Source organism: Hyaena hyaena, unplaced genomic scaffold (assembly GCF_003009895.1).
Source record: "Hyaena hyaena isolate Hyena2069 unplaced genomic scaffold, ASM300989v1 scaffold_124, whole genome shotgun sequence".
Lineage (NCBI taxonomy): Eukaryota > Metazoa > Chordata > Mammalia > Carnivora > Hyaenidae > Hyaena > Hyaena hyaena.
In genome coordinates, this window is record NW_024080755.1 from 582,795 (window position 1) to 599,813 (window position 17,019).

Below are 17,019 nucleotides of genomic sequence, written 5' to 3' on the forward strand. Positions count from 1 at the left end.
TGTGGCCATTGGCCTTGTCTTTATTCTTTACTTGTTCAAACATTCTTGTTGCCCAAGCCTTTTCCTTGAGGTTCTCACTTCCATTCACCCACAGAGAAATGTCTCTGCACCCCACTTTGAAATCCTAGCCCTGGGGAGTCCACGGTATTATATTATTATAATAATAAGGTATTATAAAACCAGAAAGAAAACAAGGCCCAGCCCAACGCTTGTGGATCTGAACCCCGTTCCTCCCCCAGGAGAAAGGCTCCAAGTCTCCTCACCAGCGGAAGACCCCTCACTGCCTCCCAGGGGGGCCTGTGAGTGCTGGGGACACCTGAGTGGAGTGACAGTCACCACTGCAGGCACCCCGGACCCCCACCCGCCCCACCCCCACACTCACCTGATAGGCAGCTTGTCTCATGAACTGCTTGGCGGGCTGTTTCCAAATGGCAGGCACTGTGATGACCCATCTGACATCAGAGTTCTCGAACTCCGACCCCGCCTGGTCACTCAGCTCCTAAAACCAAGGGAAATGCAGCAGGTCAAGTGGACACAGCTGGTCCCCCTACAGCTTCACCGAGAATTCCAGGCTTCCTGGCCATGAACTCTTGGGGTAATTATTCTGCTGCCTCCTGAACATACCAGTGTCAAGGAGCAAGGATCTGTTTCCTGAATATTCCACAAGCAGGGAGGCCCCTTTCACTCACTAAATGTGACTGTAGGCCGGAGGCGGGAGATTAGAGGCCTTTGGCCACTTCTGAATCACGTGACAGGGCAAGTGACAGCCTCCCAGGACTCAGTTTCCTTATCTGCACAATGCCGATAATAATCCCTCGCTTATACTATTGTTGGAAGGGCTGACAGTTTTCTGAAAGCTACATTTCCTGGGAACTTACTCTGTGACAACTTTGTTAAGAACTTTGCATAACTCATCTCCATTAATCCCAGAATCCCATTAGGAAGGGATATAACTGTGCACCTTTTCACAGATGGGAATCTTACCTAGATATGTTCAGAACCTTTTGATGACCACACGGCTAGCAAGTGGCAGAACAAAAATTTGGACCCAGACCCAGATATATCTTGACTCTTAAAGGCCAAAGTCTCAACTAATTTGTTACATGTGGTCTTGTGTCTAGAACAGGGCCTGGCCCAGTTGTCGTCAGAGTGGTCACTGTCGTCTACCTTATCACAAGGCCAGCACATCAGGGGAGTTCTCCTTGCAGGACAGGAAGGATATGAACGTGACTTAAGCAAGAACTGGGCCGCCCTTAACTTTTGGTTAAGGTTAAACCACTTCCGCAGAAACCACATGGATACAGGGGATGGGCAGAAGCATCAGAGGTTTGCACCAAGTCCATGCAGACAAAATACGTCTCTAGAATAGTTCTCAGACTCAGTATTCCCATCTGTAAAATGGGGACAATAAAACTAATGTACAGTGTTTCGGGCAAGACCAAGTGAGAACGCACAGGAACGTCTTGCCCGGAGAAGCCCTCTGATAAATCCAGTTCCTTCCTGTCCCTCGGCTCCCGTTGCCAGTCACCAGACAAATCTGAAATCAAACCCAAACACGCACTACTGCACTCCTACATCCGAGTCGGTTCTGGGGACGTGCTTCGGAAGATTAATAGGCTGGCGATTTGTTTTTTCTGATGGGTATCTCGTTTCCTCTATTGTTTCAGGAGTTAACTGGGGACTGACCCACCCTCTCACTGAACTAACTTCCTCTTTGATCAGTCAGTTCCTTTTCTTCTTCCTTTTATTTTTTTTTTAATTTTTAATGTTTTTATTTATTTCTAGGAGAGAGAGAGAGACAGCGTGAGCAGGGGAGGGTCAGAGAGAGAGGGAGTCACAGACTGAAACAGGCTCCAGGCTCTGAGCTGGCAGTCAGCACAGAGCCCGACGCGGGGCTCAAACCCACGAACCGCGAGATCATGACCTGAGCTGAAATCGGACGCTCAGCCGACTGAGCCACCCAGGCGCCCCTCTTCTTCCTTTTAAAAAATGTTTCATTTTTTAACTGTGACAATAACACGTAACATAAAATCTACCCTGTGAGCCTTTTTTAAGCATACAGTTCAGCAGTGTTAGGTATGTTTAGTAATAGAAACATCTCTGCATGATGCTCATGCGAAACAGTGGGAGGTTTTGTTTGTGTGTTTTATTGTGTTTTATTTCCTTGCAGGTCTGCCTTGGGCTTTGGAGGCAGGTGGCTAACGACATACGTAAGGAAGAGTCCTAAGTATGCTGCCTGTTACCATCTAACCTATTTTAAACTCTTCTGTGTTGTTTTGTTTTAAGAAGGCTTCAGGCTCAGTAAAGAGTCCAATCCGCGGAGCCCAGTGTGGGGCTTGAACTCACGACCCTGAGATCAGGACCCTGAACTGAGCGAGAATCAGATGCTTAACTGACTGAGCCACCCAGGCGCCCCTATTTTAAACTCTTTAAACAGGAAAAGGCTCAAAACATGAATGATGGGCTTTCCTGGCTGGAGGGAAGGTTGTTTGGACACGCTGTTTGTTACCAGACGATGGAGTGCAGCTTGGAAGGGCAAGGCGCAATGCCATTTATTAAACTCATTGTCGGGACTTTCACTTTATGAAAGACGAGCCTGCTTCCTGCGTGGGATTCCTCAGATATGCGGCCTTCGTAGACATTCTCCTGTGCTTATCCGGGTCCAACATGCAATAACCCCTCCTCTGACTCCTTCAAATACGAGCCAGCCTCTCGTGAAGGGCCCGGTCCTTACGAATCTCCTCCAAAAGCTATTCTTCGTGGGATGTCTCTACACACGTCCTCTGCCGGCAGAAGGTGCCAGCAGGTTCCTGGAGCTTGCAGCTGAGCTGACATGTTTGAAATCGCACGCCCTCCTGCACCCCTGCTTGATCTCTGCCCCGTCCACCTCTTCCCTCCCCTTCTGAGACGGGCTGCTCACTCTTTACCCCTTAACCACCTTGAAACACAATTCAGCGTCAGGGACTTTCTCAGGCCCTAACTTTCCCCGCAGGTCTCCTGGCTCCTTCCCTGAACTCAAAGGGCCCCTGGGTACTCGGCCTCCCTCTGATCCCTGACCTTTCTCCGGATGTCCACCTGTGCTACAGGCAGGCCATCCTTCACCTGGCGGTCTGAGCTACCAGACGCCGAGCCCAGCCCGCTGGGATCTCCGCTCTTCGGGCTGAGGCAGGTCCGCCTCTGTGGGCGCCTCCCGGTCTGCTTGGCTGTCCCCAGCAATGATGGTGCCCTCCCCTCCTGCCCCCTTCTCCCTCCTACGCCTTCTTCCGTCCTCTCCCCTCTCCCTTTCTGGTGGAAGAACCGTTTCCCAGGATCCACTTGTTCCCTCGCCCCTCCCCCCTCTCTTTCTTCTTGGTCTTCACGCGCCACAAATGACCTGCTAGTCTCGCTCGGAGTCACAGAGCCTTCAGACACACCTGCTTGCGGATGGGAGTCAGCTGCCTCCACATGGCTCTCCTCCACCCCGCAGGCCCTGGGACGCTGTGGTCGCCCTCCCTCTAATGCTGTCTCTGTGGCCATGGCATTCCCCTATTAGAAAGCCTTTGATGGCTCTCCATTGCCCAAGATGTTCCTTAGCTTGGCATTCGAGGCTCTGCACAATCTCGACCCGAGCTCACCGTTCCCGCTGTATCCTACAGCCTAGCCCTTCTCCCACTCAAAACTGCTGGCTTTCCACAATTTGCTGTGTTCTCCTTCCCCTGCACTGTTCTTAAAACACCCCCCTTCCAGCTGCTGCCACTGAGACCCCCCCAATGCCCCTCCTCCAAGGAGTTTTTCCTGCTGTTTTTCCTGCTGTTGCCCTTAGGGCAGTGGGTTCACTCATACACCAAATACCCACTTAGTTACCCCCTCACAACACCGACCCACCGACTACATACTCCTTCACACTGTCTTTATTTTGACATTGCCTTTTGATCTGACACATGAATAGGAAAGGAAGGAAAGAAGGAAGGAAGGAGAGAGGGAAGAAAGGAGGGAGGGAGGAAGATGAGAAAGGTACTTGAATGAATGAAAGAAAGCACTATCGGGGTGCCTGGGTGGCTCGGTTAAGCGTCTGACTTCGGCTCAGGTCATGATCTCACAGTCCGTGGGTTCGAGCCCTGCATCAGGCTCTGTGCTGACTGCTCAGAGCCTGGAGCGTGTTTCGGATTCTGTGTGTCTCTCTCTCTGACACTCCCCTGCTCATGCTGTCTCTCTCTATCAAAAAAAAAAAAGAAAAAAAGAAAAGAAAGAAAGCACTATTATGTTCTCACGTCTTTGTTTCCCTCGAGCCCTATTTCTAGAACTCTATCCTATTTCTAGAAGTCACTCAATTTCTACTAGTGATCACACAATACCAAATGCTTCTAAAGTTCCCAATTCTTTTTGGCTAAAGCTCAGGACACGCATCTGATTTACACCCACGCGTCACATGCCCATGGGAGAAGCCGCTGAGTGGACAGCTGCGCTCCACTGAGGACGCAGCTGTTCTCCCACATCCAGGATCATCGCTGCACAAACCTTTGCAATAGTCTTCCCGGGGTTCACTCATACACCAGCTGCTTCTGTGGGGTCTGGGGGGTGGACAGCAGCAACCATTTGCCCAGAGTTGACTGTGCCCAGCCCCGAGGCAGGCACCGCATGTCTGATGTACCACCAAAACACGGGGTACAGGACCTGCCCCGCTGTTCAGCTTAGAGAGGTGGGTAGCGGAGCAATTAAGCACCTTGCCGGAGGTCACACAGCTGTCACACAGTGTGTCTTCTGTCCGTCTTTCTGATTTTTTACTGAGATGTAATTCATATACCATAAAATTCTCCTTTATAAAAAAAAGTTTATTTATTTATTTATTTAAAGAGAGAGAGAGAGGGAGAGAGTGAGAGAGAGAGAGAGAGAGAGAGAGAGCACACGCACGCGTGATGGAGCCAGGGAGTGGCAGAGAGAGAGGGAAAGATAGAATCCCAAGCAGCCTCTGTGCTGTCAACATGGAGCCTGATGCAGAACTCAAACTCAAGAACCGTGAGGTCACGATCTGAGCCAAAATCAAGAGTTGGATGCTTAACTGACTGAGCTGCCCAGACACCCCTTAAAAGTCTCCTTTTTAAAGTGTACTGTTCAGTGGGTTCTAGTATATTCACAAGGTTGTGCAACCCTCACACTATCTAATTCCGTCACCCGGCAGAGAAACCCCGTACCTGTAGCAGTCACTCCTATCCCCTCCCCCAGCCCCTAGCAACTTCGAATCTGCTTCCTGTCTCTGGGGATCCACCTACTCTGGCCGTTTCAAACAAATGGAATCCTGCAGTATTGTCTGCTTTCTCTCACTTAGCAGACTGTGTTCAAGGTCCATCCACACCGTCCTGTGCGTCAGTGCTATATTCCTTTTTATGGCTGAATAATATCCCATTGTATGGAGAGACCATACTTAGTAACCTGCACAATGATGGACATTCACATTGTTTTTGCTTTTTCATTAATATAAGCAGCGCTCCTATAAACACTCACATACAAGTTTTTGTGTGAATATGTGTTTTCATTTCCCTCGTGTGTATGCCGAGCAGTGGAATCGCTGGGTCATGTGGTGACTCTGTGTTTAACCTTAAGAATCTGCCAGACTTTTCCATGGCAGCTGCACCATTTTCCACTCCCAGCAGCAGGGCACCAGGCTGCATCCTGCCTTCTGCCTGCCAGTCCTGCACGCCCTCGGGGCATCCCCGGTGCCCCAGCTGGCAGGTGCACCTCCTCCACCACAGCGGGTGGGCACGTGCCCTACCTTCAGCGCCTGCTCCTTGAAGTACTGCAGGGCATAAGCGAAGATGTCAAGGGCTTTGACTTTCTTGCCATTTGCTGCCGTTAGGTCTGTATCCGTGGTGAGGTCCTGGTGGGGACAGGAACGAGTGGTGAGACCCGGGAGGGGAGACACACCTTGTAGCTTCAGGAGCTGCTACTTGGGGGCCTGGGGATCCCAGTGAGTCATATTTCTGTTACCTGATATTTGGTAGACGAGAATAGCATGTCCCCCAAAATGAGCCTGGCAGCACTGTAGGGGGGGCCTCTGCTGTTCCGTTCAACCCCTCCCCCCACTTCTCCCTCCTTCCTTCCCTCCCTCCTGTTCTCTCTCTCCTGGGTCCTCACGGAGCAGAGGTCTCAGCGCAGGGACAGAGCCCAGGAAGGGAGAAAAGGCAGCAGGCACCACCGCTGATGCAATTTACACGCTACTTCCACACTTGGACACACACGGTCACCCTCAGGAGCCCCCCTAGCGGAGGCCTAAATAATCACAGCAACTCGCTGGCGTGCACGATGCTACACAGACATGAAGCTTTCATTTCCCAATGAGCTGCCAACCAAGTCACCAAAATAGAAGAGCTCCTATTTTTAAGGCTTGTGCTTAATCCTCTGGGGAGCACAGCATCACTGCCTCCCTTCCTCTGCCAGAAGCTAAAGCAGTCTGGTCCTCGGGTGGAGGGTGCTCTGTGAGCTGCTGGCTGGGCCAGAGTCTTCAAAAACGACAGGAAAAGTGCTCACAGGGTGGAGATGGGCAGAGAATGGGACCGGACACCAGAAGGAAGGCCCTAAGTCACCCCAAAACCGACAGGCTCATTATGGCCAGGGGGAAAAACAATCAGTGGGGCATCCGGATCAGTCTTGACTGGATAATTACGCTTCGCCTTTAGAGCATGAAGGGGCACGAAGCTACTAAACTGGCCTCGTGGAGGCTGGCCCATGGGCACAAACCCACTCCTCCCAACCAGCCACCTCCCACCCCGGGTGCTCAGCAAGGACACTCCAGATTTGGGGAGGCGACTCCCAGGCTCAGAGAGGTGGCCAAGCACCCGGAAGCCATAGGCTCAGAATTGAAAAAAAAACTAAGACTGAAAAATTCCTGGACTTTCCACCTGCACGAGATTGCTGTTCAGCGCTGAATCCCATCAGGTAAAAGGACACATTTCTGGCAGATGCCTGTCTGCTTCACAGAGAGACAACCACACCACGGGGCACACAGCCTGGGAGGCGGGGTGCTGGCTGCTGGGTTTCCATTAACATGTGTTTTGTCATCTGCAAGCACTTAACAGCCTACAAGGAAAGCAATAATGGGAGCTGGCAATTAACTAGAACTTACTAAGTACCAGCTTGGCTCTAAGAGCTTTGCGTATTTTGATTCCTTTAATCCTTACAACATCCCCATGAAGAAGGCACTGTCAGTGTCTCTATTTTACGGGAGGTGTAGCGAGGTTAAGTAACTTGGATTAAGTATCTTGAAGGTGGCAGAGGCAGGATTTAAATCTAGGCCATCTAGTCCCAGGGTCTTAAACACCACCGCCATCCTGAATCTCTAAGTACCAAGAATGAAGGAAAACTCATGGGATAAAACGCTCAAACTGAGAAGAGTCCTGTCCTGTGGCCCAAATTTTTCCATGACGCTCGGGAGGGGGGCCTAACTGATGGAGACAGCTTCTAGAACTGGCATCCTGAGAACAGAACTGCTTTGGGAACTGAGCCTCCAATAGTTGGGCTTGAGTTCCTGAGCTGCCCGCTTCCCCACACAGAGAGCTAACGGGCCAGTTGTTACTCCTTTTTTTTTTTTATTAGTTAATTAATTAATTAATTTACTTACTGAGAGAGAGAGAGAGAGAAAGAGAGAGAGAATATCCCAAGCAGACACCACACTCAACACAGACCCCGATGTGGGGCTTGATCTCACAAACCGTGGGATCATGACCTGAGCCAACATCAAGAGTCAATGTTTAATTGACTGAACCACGCCCAGGCTCCCTACCAGTTGTTACTTCTATGCTAGTTAGATGGCCACTGCCCTAGGTCCCCCAAATGCCCCAAGCCCCCAAGTCCCTCCTTCTGAATCTCCAATCTCCCAACAACCCAGCAACCGAAGGGGGATCTCCTGGCATGCATTCCCCCCACCCCCCACCACCCCCTGCTCCTGTGCTCCAGCCAGTGTCCACTCCGGTCAGTGTCCAAGGCAAACAAGCTGTTAAATATTCTGAATATCTCTCTGCACACATGTGTATCAGAAAGTGCTGTCTCTGCCACAAAAGGGTTAAGTGTGCCAAGTCATTTCTAAGATCAAGGTAAACGGATGTTAATTTCTGCTTGGGAGACACCTAAGGGTTTCCTGAGTTGGGAAGACCTCCCGCCACCCCATGGCTGGGGGAACCTTGGCTCTCCATTGCAGGGGACCGGCGGCCAGGGAGAGTCTCTCGCTTACCCCAGTGGTATGCAGCTTCATCTTGAACTTCTCCAAGTACAGCCACTGCTTGGCCTCGTTGGGATCCAGGTCATGGTAGAAGTCCCTGGCGGCATACCCGAAGCTGTGGAATTTCCTCTCGGGGGTCAACAAGATGGTGGTTGGGGTCTTCTGGTTGGACACCCCAGGGTCGCCTCCTTCCCATCGCCTGACACCAAAGAAAGGCAGAGGCTGTGGGACCTTCTCGCTTAAGCCCAGTTCAGACAGCAGTGATGTGAGCACATGTGCATGATTCCTATAGGTGTGGGTGCTCACAGCAGCTGCTGCAGATGCTCTCCAGGCCCGCTGGTTGAGCAGTGATCAGAGATATGACTTCAGTTAGAAAGCAGTATGGAAGTAGCCAGCACCCGGTTCTTGCTCAGCAATAAGGTCTGCTTTGACCTTGCACTCAGCGTTTACTGAGCATCTACTCTGTGCAGGTGCTATGGACACAGAGATGAAACATTTATGTCTCTGCCTTCAAGCACTCACAACCTAGTAGGTTATGTCTTTTTGGGGGAGAGAGGGGGTCTGTTTTTTTTTAATTTGCAAGCACTCAAAGCACATGTATTTGTGTCCTCTCTAAAACAAGGTAGGGTATAAAGAAATACATAAATACCGGCCTTATCACATGGAGATGAAGGGGCCCAGGAAAATGCCCTGGGGGTCAGAGAAGGCAGAGGTGCCAGGTGGTGGGGCAGGGGAAGAATGCAGGGCTCAGGAGAGGCTTTAAGGACTGACAGGGAGCCAGATCTAGAAGGAGGGAAGGGCACTGCAGGCTGCTCAGAGGTGGGTAAACACAGGGCATTTATGGGGATGCTAAGAGACTGTGTGGGGTAGAGAAGGTGTGTACAAATGGAAGTGTGAGAAACGAGATTGTGAAGGTTTTTGGAACCACGCTGCAGAGAACCCTGGGGAGGGAGAGACTTAATCAGTGACTAACAGGGAGCCACTGAAGGTTTTAGGGCAGAGGCACGGCAGAATCAGAGTTGTGACTGATCAGAGCAAACTGAACTAGACGGGAAGCCAGGAGGCTGAGGAGGAGGTGCAGCCCTATTCTGGGAGCAGAGACAACGGGGCTCAAACCAGGACAGAGGAAAGGGGTCTCGGAGGAGGACAAGCCATCCTAAGGGAGAACCGAGCTAAATGGCAACGGAGGTGAGCTCTGAGAGCCTAGAGGAGAAAGCGCCCTTACGGAAACCTGGAGCCCTAACCAAGGAAAGTGGGAAACCCCAGGTGAGCCCATGGCAATGAACTCCCGGGACAGACTGTAAGCCTGGCGTTTCCAGGAGACACCCAGGAGGCAACAGACGTGGGTGCCTCCCTAGCAGAGTGACAGCCACAGCACAAGGTGGCAGGAGAGCCCTGATGGGCGCAGTGAGCTGGGAAGGGACTATGTCCTGCAAGGCCGTGTTGAAGAGGAGAGAGGTGAGGACAGACAGACAGGCAGAGGTTGTGCGATTACATCCTGGTACTGACGGAAGAATAAGGGGGTGGGGCAGGGGGTAGGTGGAGCCCCAGTGAAGCTTCCTTCCTTCTCTCAGGTAGAAAGGAGAATACAAAGGAGAGTGGAGAGAGCAGGGGATTCGAAGCTCCTCCCTCCTGCTCTGGGGCCACAGCAGAGAAGCCACGGGAGCCACGGTGGCCAGGATGCTCTCTTCTCTACCAGGTGCTGGCTCTGCAGCTGGCCCCCCGTCCGCTAGCCACGCGACCACCACGAGGAGCCTCTGGTGGTGACACAGTATAGGAGGGGAAGTCGCCTCTCTCCCCTGCCTGGGGAAGGGGGCGGGGCACCTGGCTGAGTCCACACCTGCTCCCGTCACTGCATCGTTAAGCTTCGGTAGCACCATCACAGTCCGGGGGGAGAGCCAGCCTAGCTTTGCCATGCAGATGGGTCTGGAACCACCCCTGGAAGGTGCCCCAGCCAAGCTCCATCAAGATGCAGGCTTTTACCCAGGGAGGGCTCCCCATGGCGACCCCACTGAGACAGAGGGATGATCACCACCCAGGCAGACGCTGGGCACCGGGGCCAAGGTGACGCTCCAAACACGACCTTTCAACGAATGGACTTTCTGTTACCATTAACATGGACATTTGCAGTAGGCAATGAACCTTCTGAGTTTTTCCCCTTACAATTTTTATTCCTTCATTCCTATTAAAATACAAAAAGTTAAACTTTCTCTGTCATAATTTCGTCAGTCTGTACCATGGTGACGTTAACATGTTCTGACTGAAATAAAATTCACGTGGAAACTCTCTCCAAAATCTCTACAAGAACCGGGGCGCCTGGGTGGCTTAGTCGGTTAAGCGTCCGACTTTCGCTTAGGTCATGATCTCGCGGTTCGTGGGTTCGAGCCCCGCGTCGGGCTCTGTGCTGACTGCCAGCTCAGAGACTGGAGCCTGTTTCAGTCTGTGACTCCCTCTCTCTCTGACCCTCCCCTGCTCACGCTGTCTCTCTCTCTCTCCTAGAAATAAATAATTTAAAAAAAAAAAAAATCTCTACAAGAACCGAGATGATGTCTCTTGAGAACTTGAACGCTGCTGCTACTGTGTGAGAATTCCTCCCAAGCAATTCAATGTTATTTCCCTTGGCTGAAATCCACCCTCCTGCTTCTTCTTAGGCATGGTGCTTTCTGCCTCTGGTCACTGTCACGTAAGAATTAGGACCTTCCCTTCTCACATTTCACTCCGTGCTAAGCCCTTGATGGAAAATCTCATTTCATTCGCACACACACTCTGAGAAGCAGACACTGTCCTTATCCCCATTTCACAGATGAGGAAATTGAGGTTCACGAGGTCCAGCACTTGCAGAAGCTCACACAGTATGTGGCCGAGCTAATGTCTGGACCTCCTCCATCACAGATACCCTGAGTCGGCACCTCTTGCCTGAGTCGCCTGCTGGAATAACCTGGTCCAGTTTTCAAACGCACTGTCCAAGCCCTTCCCCCGACCAACTGAGTCAGAATGAAACCAACGCTTTTACAGACCAGAAACCTGGAGCCCAGGGATAAGAGTGATTTACCCAAAATGGCACAGTGGGTTTGGGCTGAGCTGGGCCAGAATCCAGAACCCACATACTAAGTGCCACTCACCTGCTCCTTAAACTAACTCCCCTCCCCCAGGCCCCCCCCAAGTCTCCACAGGTGCACTGACTGGCGCCTGCTCATGGCCCTCCCCCCCCACAGCACTCACCTCATCACGTGGATACATTCTGGCTCCTTGGTGAAGCTGTAGGCATAGCCACTGGACGTGGTCCCAAAGTCAATGGCCACCACCACGAGAAACGTCTGCTGCTCCGAGACATTCGGGTCAGCGTCATTCTGCAGATACACCGAGGAGGGTGGGGTGGCCAGCCTGCTTTCAGGAGGACACCCCGGGGGTTGTGCCCAGATGTGCACCCACTATAGACAGAATTCTGGCTCAAGTGTGCCGCGCAGTGAGCCCTGTGGAGAAGGCAGGCCAGCCTCGGCTCCCCGCCCGGGTGGCACAGGGAGAAATGCAGGTGTCCCCTGAATGGTCGGCCAAGCTGACAGGGTGAAGTCACTTGCCTACAGCTTGCCCACTACCCCCCTTTATCAACTGCTTATGAACATGACGAATTATGGAAGTTCTACCATCCGGTCTGGAAGCCCAGGGGTTCCTTGACTGACCCAACCTTCCCCTTGCTGCCTTTCCCGCGTTCGTGTGCAGACCTCCAGATGCTGCCCACCCAGAATGCTCCGCGCTGTGGCCTGGGCACACCCCGGTGAGCACTCCATCTGCTCGGGTGTGCTGTGAGTGGGAGTAAGGCTCTGCAGGCCAGGGACCCTCACCACGTGATCTTGGCAAGTCCCATGCCCTCGGGGACCAGAGATGTTCCTCAGCATTAAGCAAGTGGGTCAGTCCATCCCAGCTTTCCAAACCATTTTTTTCTTTTTGCCTTTTTTTTTTTTTTTTTTTTTGCAGTGTAGACTTGTTATATATCCACAGAGCTCCACGTTATACACCAATGCATTGGGGGTTCGAAGCATATTGTTTAGAGAAGGGGGTGAGAGCCCCACTCATCTGCCTTTCCTCACTGACCCCCATGCCCACACACCCCAGGGTGACCCTGGCGCTCGTACAGGGAGGCCTCAGGGTGCAGAGTGTGAAAGCCTGCAGCCAGCCTCCCAGGTCCCCCAGGACTGAGGGACTTCTAGGACACTGAGTGAGGTAAAACCCGATGGTAAAACCAGGACAAGCTGGTACCCGGGAAGCTACCCCTCCTCGGGTACTTCTCTCTGGTTGGCCCCTTGAACAGCTGCCCCACAATATCCATCTTTTCAAGGGGTCGGGTGGGCGCAAATGCCCAGTCTCCCACCCCCTCAGCAAGCACGTCTTCTCCCGGGGGCCGCGGTGGGAGCAGTGAGCTCAGCCACAGGCATGTGGACACAGCAGGGAGCTGGAGGCACCGGCCAGTTGCGGCTGCTCCCTTCCAGAAGGACGCCTCACCGTCGTCTCTGGGCCCTCGATCGTTGAAGGACAGCTGCCACCCTGCCTGCTACCCGCCCAGGCCAACAGCTCCGGAAGCCCCGGCCACACCTCAGAAGGCCTTTCCAGGCCCCGGGTGGGCAAGGGGCTTGGTGGGCTCCCACGGCTGGTTCCAGAACAACGCGGTCTCCACCCGTGAACGTGAGGGGCCGCCCAGCAGCCTGCCTCGTGGGAGCACGTCCAGAAAGCAAACACAGTCAGCACACAGCCGCACGCATACATACGCGTTCCTTACCACAATATGGGAAGGGGACAGTGGCGTTATTCCGGTGTCTCCCAGACTCCGGGCCGGAGATGAATATGCAGATGTGGGGGCTGTTTCTGGAAGGAAAAGACACACGTACTCCTTAGAAGCGTGTGGGCTGAGCCCGGGGGCAGAGGGGCGCTGCCTGACTTCCCTGCAACCGGGGCTATTGCCGCTAGAAAGCCGGCTGACGGTGTAGACAAGGCGGACCCCGGCTGTAAACGCCGAGCGCCCGTTCTGGCACGCCCTCGTGTTTGGTGCTTAAACTTGACCAAATGAAACGTTCTTCTTCTCCCAGGGGCCACCAGGCCTCTCACTATGTGCCACCCGACTCCCCCCTAGCAGAGATGCTGCCCTATCCCCTCGTGGCCTCGGCTCCAGGCTTGTGCCCTCTAACGAGCCAGTTCCTAACCCGGGTACCATGACGGACCAGATGAACCTGTAGACACCCGTGCAAACTCTTGTGTACATTTTCGTTTGTTTGTTTGTTTTTTGTTTTTTGAAAAAGTATCCACAGCCCTCAGGTTCCCTACCCCACCCTACAGGCCAACAAGCCTTCTTTTTTTTTCTTTTTTTTTTTTAATTTTTAATGTTTTATTTATTTCTGAGAGAGAGAGGGAGAGAGACAGCATTAGCAGGGGTGGGGCAGAGAGAGAGGGAGATGCAGAATCTGAAACAGGCTCCAGGCTCTGAGCTGTCAGCACAGAGTCCGACGCAGGGCTCGAACCCACGAACCGTGAGATCATGACCTGAGCCAAAGTCAGACACTTAACTGACTGAGCCACCCAGGTGCCTCCCAACAAGACTTCTTACAGGAACACAGGACAGGACTGCAGCTTCCAGAAAGATTGTTGATGCTTAGTGGACACATCCCCTCCTCCCTCCCTCCGGCATGAGGCTGCATCACACCACGGAGAACTCCTCTCTCTTCGGCGATACTGAAGGTCTTTGACATCCAGTAAAAAAAAACCCACAGCAGAATGACAGGTGGGTCAGCATTCCTGGACCCCGCACGTGGGGCCCCACAAAGTCACACCGGAGAAGAGCCAAGAGCAGGGCAGACAAACATCATTTTGTCGATTGCCCTGCTCCTCTTGCAATTATTCCGGGGCTGACATTTGTCCTGACATCTTGCCAGAGCCTAGCTGCCCTCCCCCAGGAGCGAGCACCCAGGGAGAAGGCCTACTGTCCCCACACTGCTCTCCCTGCCCACCACCCAGGACCAGCAGGGCCGGCAGAGCAGCGGAGCAGGGACGGTGGCCTCCCACCATGGGGACAATGGCCAACCCCGGGTGTCTTCTGAGCTGCTCTGCAATTGCTGCCCCATCTAGCAGCACATGGACTAAGACCCAGCAGGAAAAAAAAAAATAGGTAATTTGTTAAAATGATACTTGTGGTCAAGGGAACCCGGAAGGTGTGAGGTGTCTGAGAAAGCCTAGATGCTTCTACGGGAGAACAGGAGCGGCTCTGTCTGCTTCTGCTGCCAAATCACTTTGGTGACTCCCACACACTTACTGATTTTTGTTTTTTCCTGCTTGGTGAGAGCTCAAATAGCATCACTCCAGCAGGTGCCAAACGGGCGGAGGGAATGAAACGAATCACGGAAGAGTAAATGTGAGCCTTCAAATCTGCTCAGCCACCTCCGCTCGCTGCAGGCATACGGTCTCTCTCCCCACCAAGGAGCCTCAAATTCCAACCCCTGGGAGAAACGTGCGGAAGCCAGTAAGTACAGAGGCCAAAAAAGCAACTCACTGGGTGAAGAACTTCAACAGCCATTTCTCCAAAGAAGATATACAAATGGTCAATAAGTGCGTGAAAAGATGTTTAGCATCATCAGTTATGAGAGACATGCAAATCCAAACCACAGTGAGCTAACTGCATCACACCCACCAAGATGGCTAATATATATATAAAAAAAAGAAAGGAATAACAAATATTGGCAAGCATGTGGAGAAACTGGGACCCTTGTAGCCATCTGGGAGTGCAAAATGGGGCAGCTGCCGTGAAACACAGTTTAGCGGATCCTCAAAAAGTCAAATACAGAATTACCCTATGACGCAGCAATTCTCCCAGGTGCCTACCCAAAAGAATTGAAAACAGGGATTCAAGCCAGTATGTGTCTGTTCGCTGTGACGTTATTCACAAGAACCAAAAAGTGGAAACAAGCCAAGTACCCATGAACAGACGAGTAAACAAAATGAGATATGTCCACACCGTGAAATATTATGCAGCTGTAAAAAGGAATGAAATGCTTACACACAGAGGCCCCTGGGTGGCTTAGTCGGTTAAGCGTCCGACTTTCGCTTAGGTCATGGTCTCGCGGTTCGTGGGTTCGAGCCCCGCGTCGGGCTCTGTGCTGACTGCCAGCTCGGAGCCTGGAGCCTGTTTCAGACTCTGTGTCTCCCTCTCTCTGACCCTCCCCTGCTCACACTGTCTCTCTCTCAGAAATAAATAAAAACATTTAAAAAATTTAAAAAAAGAAATTCTTACACACACTATAACATAGAAGAACTGAGAAAACATTATGGCGAGTAAAATAAGTGGGACACAAGAGGACAAATATTGTGTAATTTCCCTTGCCTGAAATATCTAGAATAGGCAAGTTCACAGAGACAGAAAGTAGACCAGAGGTTACCAGGGCTGGGGGAGGGGGGGGGGAGGAATGGGGAGTGCAGAGTTTCTATTCTGAGGGATGAACAAGGTTTGAAAAATAGTCGTGGCAGTGGTTGCACAACACAGTGAATGCAATTAATGCCCCTGATTTGTACACTTAAAAGATGTTAAAATGGCAAATTTTATGTTATAGATACTTTATCACAATAAAAAAGTTTTCATTAAAAAAAATGCAACTTGCTCGTCTTAGAGGGAAACCAATTTCTGATTCCTAGTAGCACCCATGGGTTGGTGCTCTTGAAAAGAGAAAGGAGATATAAGCCAGGCTCCTGGCCCAGACTGCTCAAGTCCACCTTCTTTGCTAATCTCCCAGCCAAGGGCACCCCCTTCCATAAAACAGGGGGAATCCTGCCTCTTTGCTAGGGAGCCCAGGCAGATGGTCCTTCCCACCTGTCGGCAAGAAGTCTGCCCTGTCCACGGCCCCTTGGGCAGCCTGCAGAGATGCCATCCAGCCCTGGGAGCCACCTTCTCTCCACCTGCTACCTGCAAGGCCCGCGGCCATGTGTCTACATTTGCACAGAAGGTCTTAGAAGGTACCAAATGTCTAATTGCCCAGTAAATCTGGTGTTGGCAATTAGCAAACAAGCTATTATCTGCAGACAAACCATCCACCCCGCTGTCTGCTTGGTTCTAATTATCCCATCACTCAGCTCTTCCCAGAGCATGCCCCACTGACTTGCAAAAGAGCATGTGTTGGGCCACACGTTGAACACGTGCCTTTGGGCCCCCAGAGGACTCCAGGAGACACAAGAACGAGAACTGAGGATTTGTTTGAATCTCCCTGTCCCGCCCCCACCCAATCCCTTGCAGATCACTCAGCCAGGCCTCGAGGCAATTGTATTTCATGGACTTTCTCCATCAGAAATGAAAACGCAGCTGTACCATGTGATGATTTAAAACTGATTTGCATAGAAGGCATGGAGGAGTAACATTTCTGTAGATGGATTCATATCATGCACGCCCACAACTATAGCTCTGCATAACCCAAATCAAAGATTATTTGCCAGTTAAGGTGTACCAATCTAGCACAGGACTATACAAAGCTTGCAGTGACAACACTGCCCTATTTAACTATTTAGGATGTCCAAGGGGTACTCAAAAATTCATGGCGAAAAGAATATGGAAAAAAGCCTACAGCAGGTCCTGAGGAATAGGGGCAATTTCTAGTGTGTTAATGACCTAAACCACGCTGGAGAGCTCTTGTTCGATGGGTAAGTAATTAGGAATAAGCAGACTGGGGTCAATGGAATATTAGTTATTGATCTATGGGTATGTAACAGGGATAAAAATTGATATATGGAATGTCTATATGTGCAAGGCACCTGCTGACTGTCCCGGCTACTGCTGATACAAAGGCCATAATCCACTGTAG

General features: G+C 51.7%; 1 protein-coding gene across 1 annotated transcript in view; it reads right to left on the reverse strand.

Moving 5' to 3' along the window:
* HSPA12A (heat shock protein family A (Hsp70) member 12A) overlaps positions 1-16,095 on the reverse strand; it is a 37,770-nt gene extending 21,675 nt beyond the window's left edge. The window contains exons 1-6 of the mRNA XM_039237356.1: positions 16,038-16,095; positions 12,966-13,051; positions 11,414-11,541; positions 8,204-8,390; positions 5,750-5,854; positions 383-499 (exon numbers count right to left, since the gene is read on the reverse strand). Of these exons, the coding sequence (XP_039093287.1) occupies positions 383-499; positions 5,750-5,854; positions 8,204-8,390; positions 11,414-11,541; positions 12,966-13,051; positions 16,038-16,095 (681 nt within the window). The remainder of the gene's footprint in view (positions 1-382; positions 500-5,749; positions 5,855-8,203; positions 8,391-11,413; positions 11,542-12,965; positions 13,052-16,037) is intronic.
* Between the last annotated feature and the right edge of the window lie 924 nt (positions 16,096-17,019).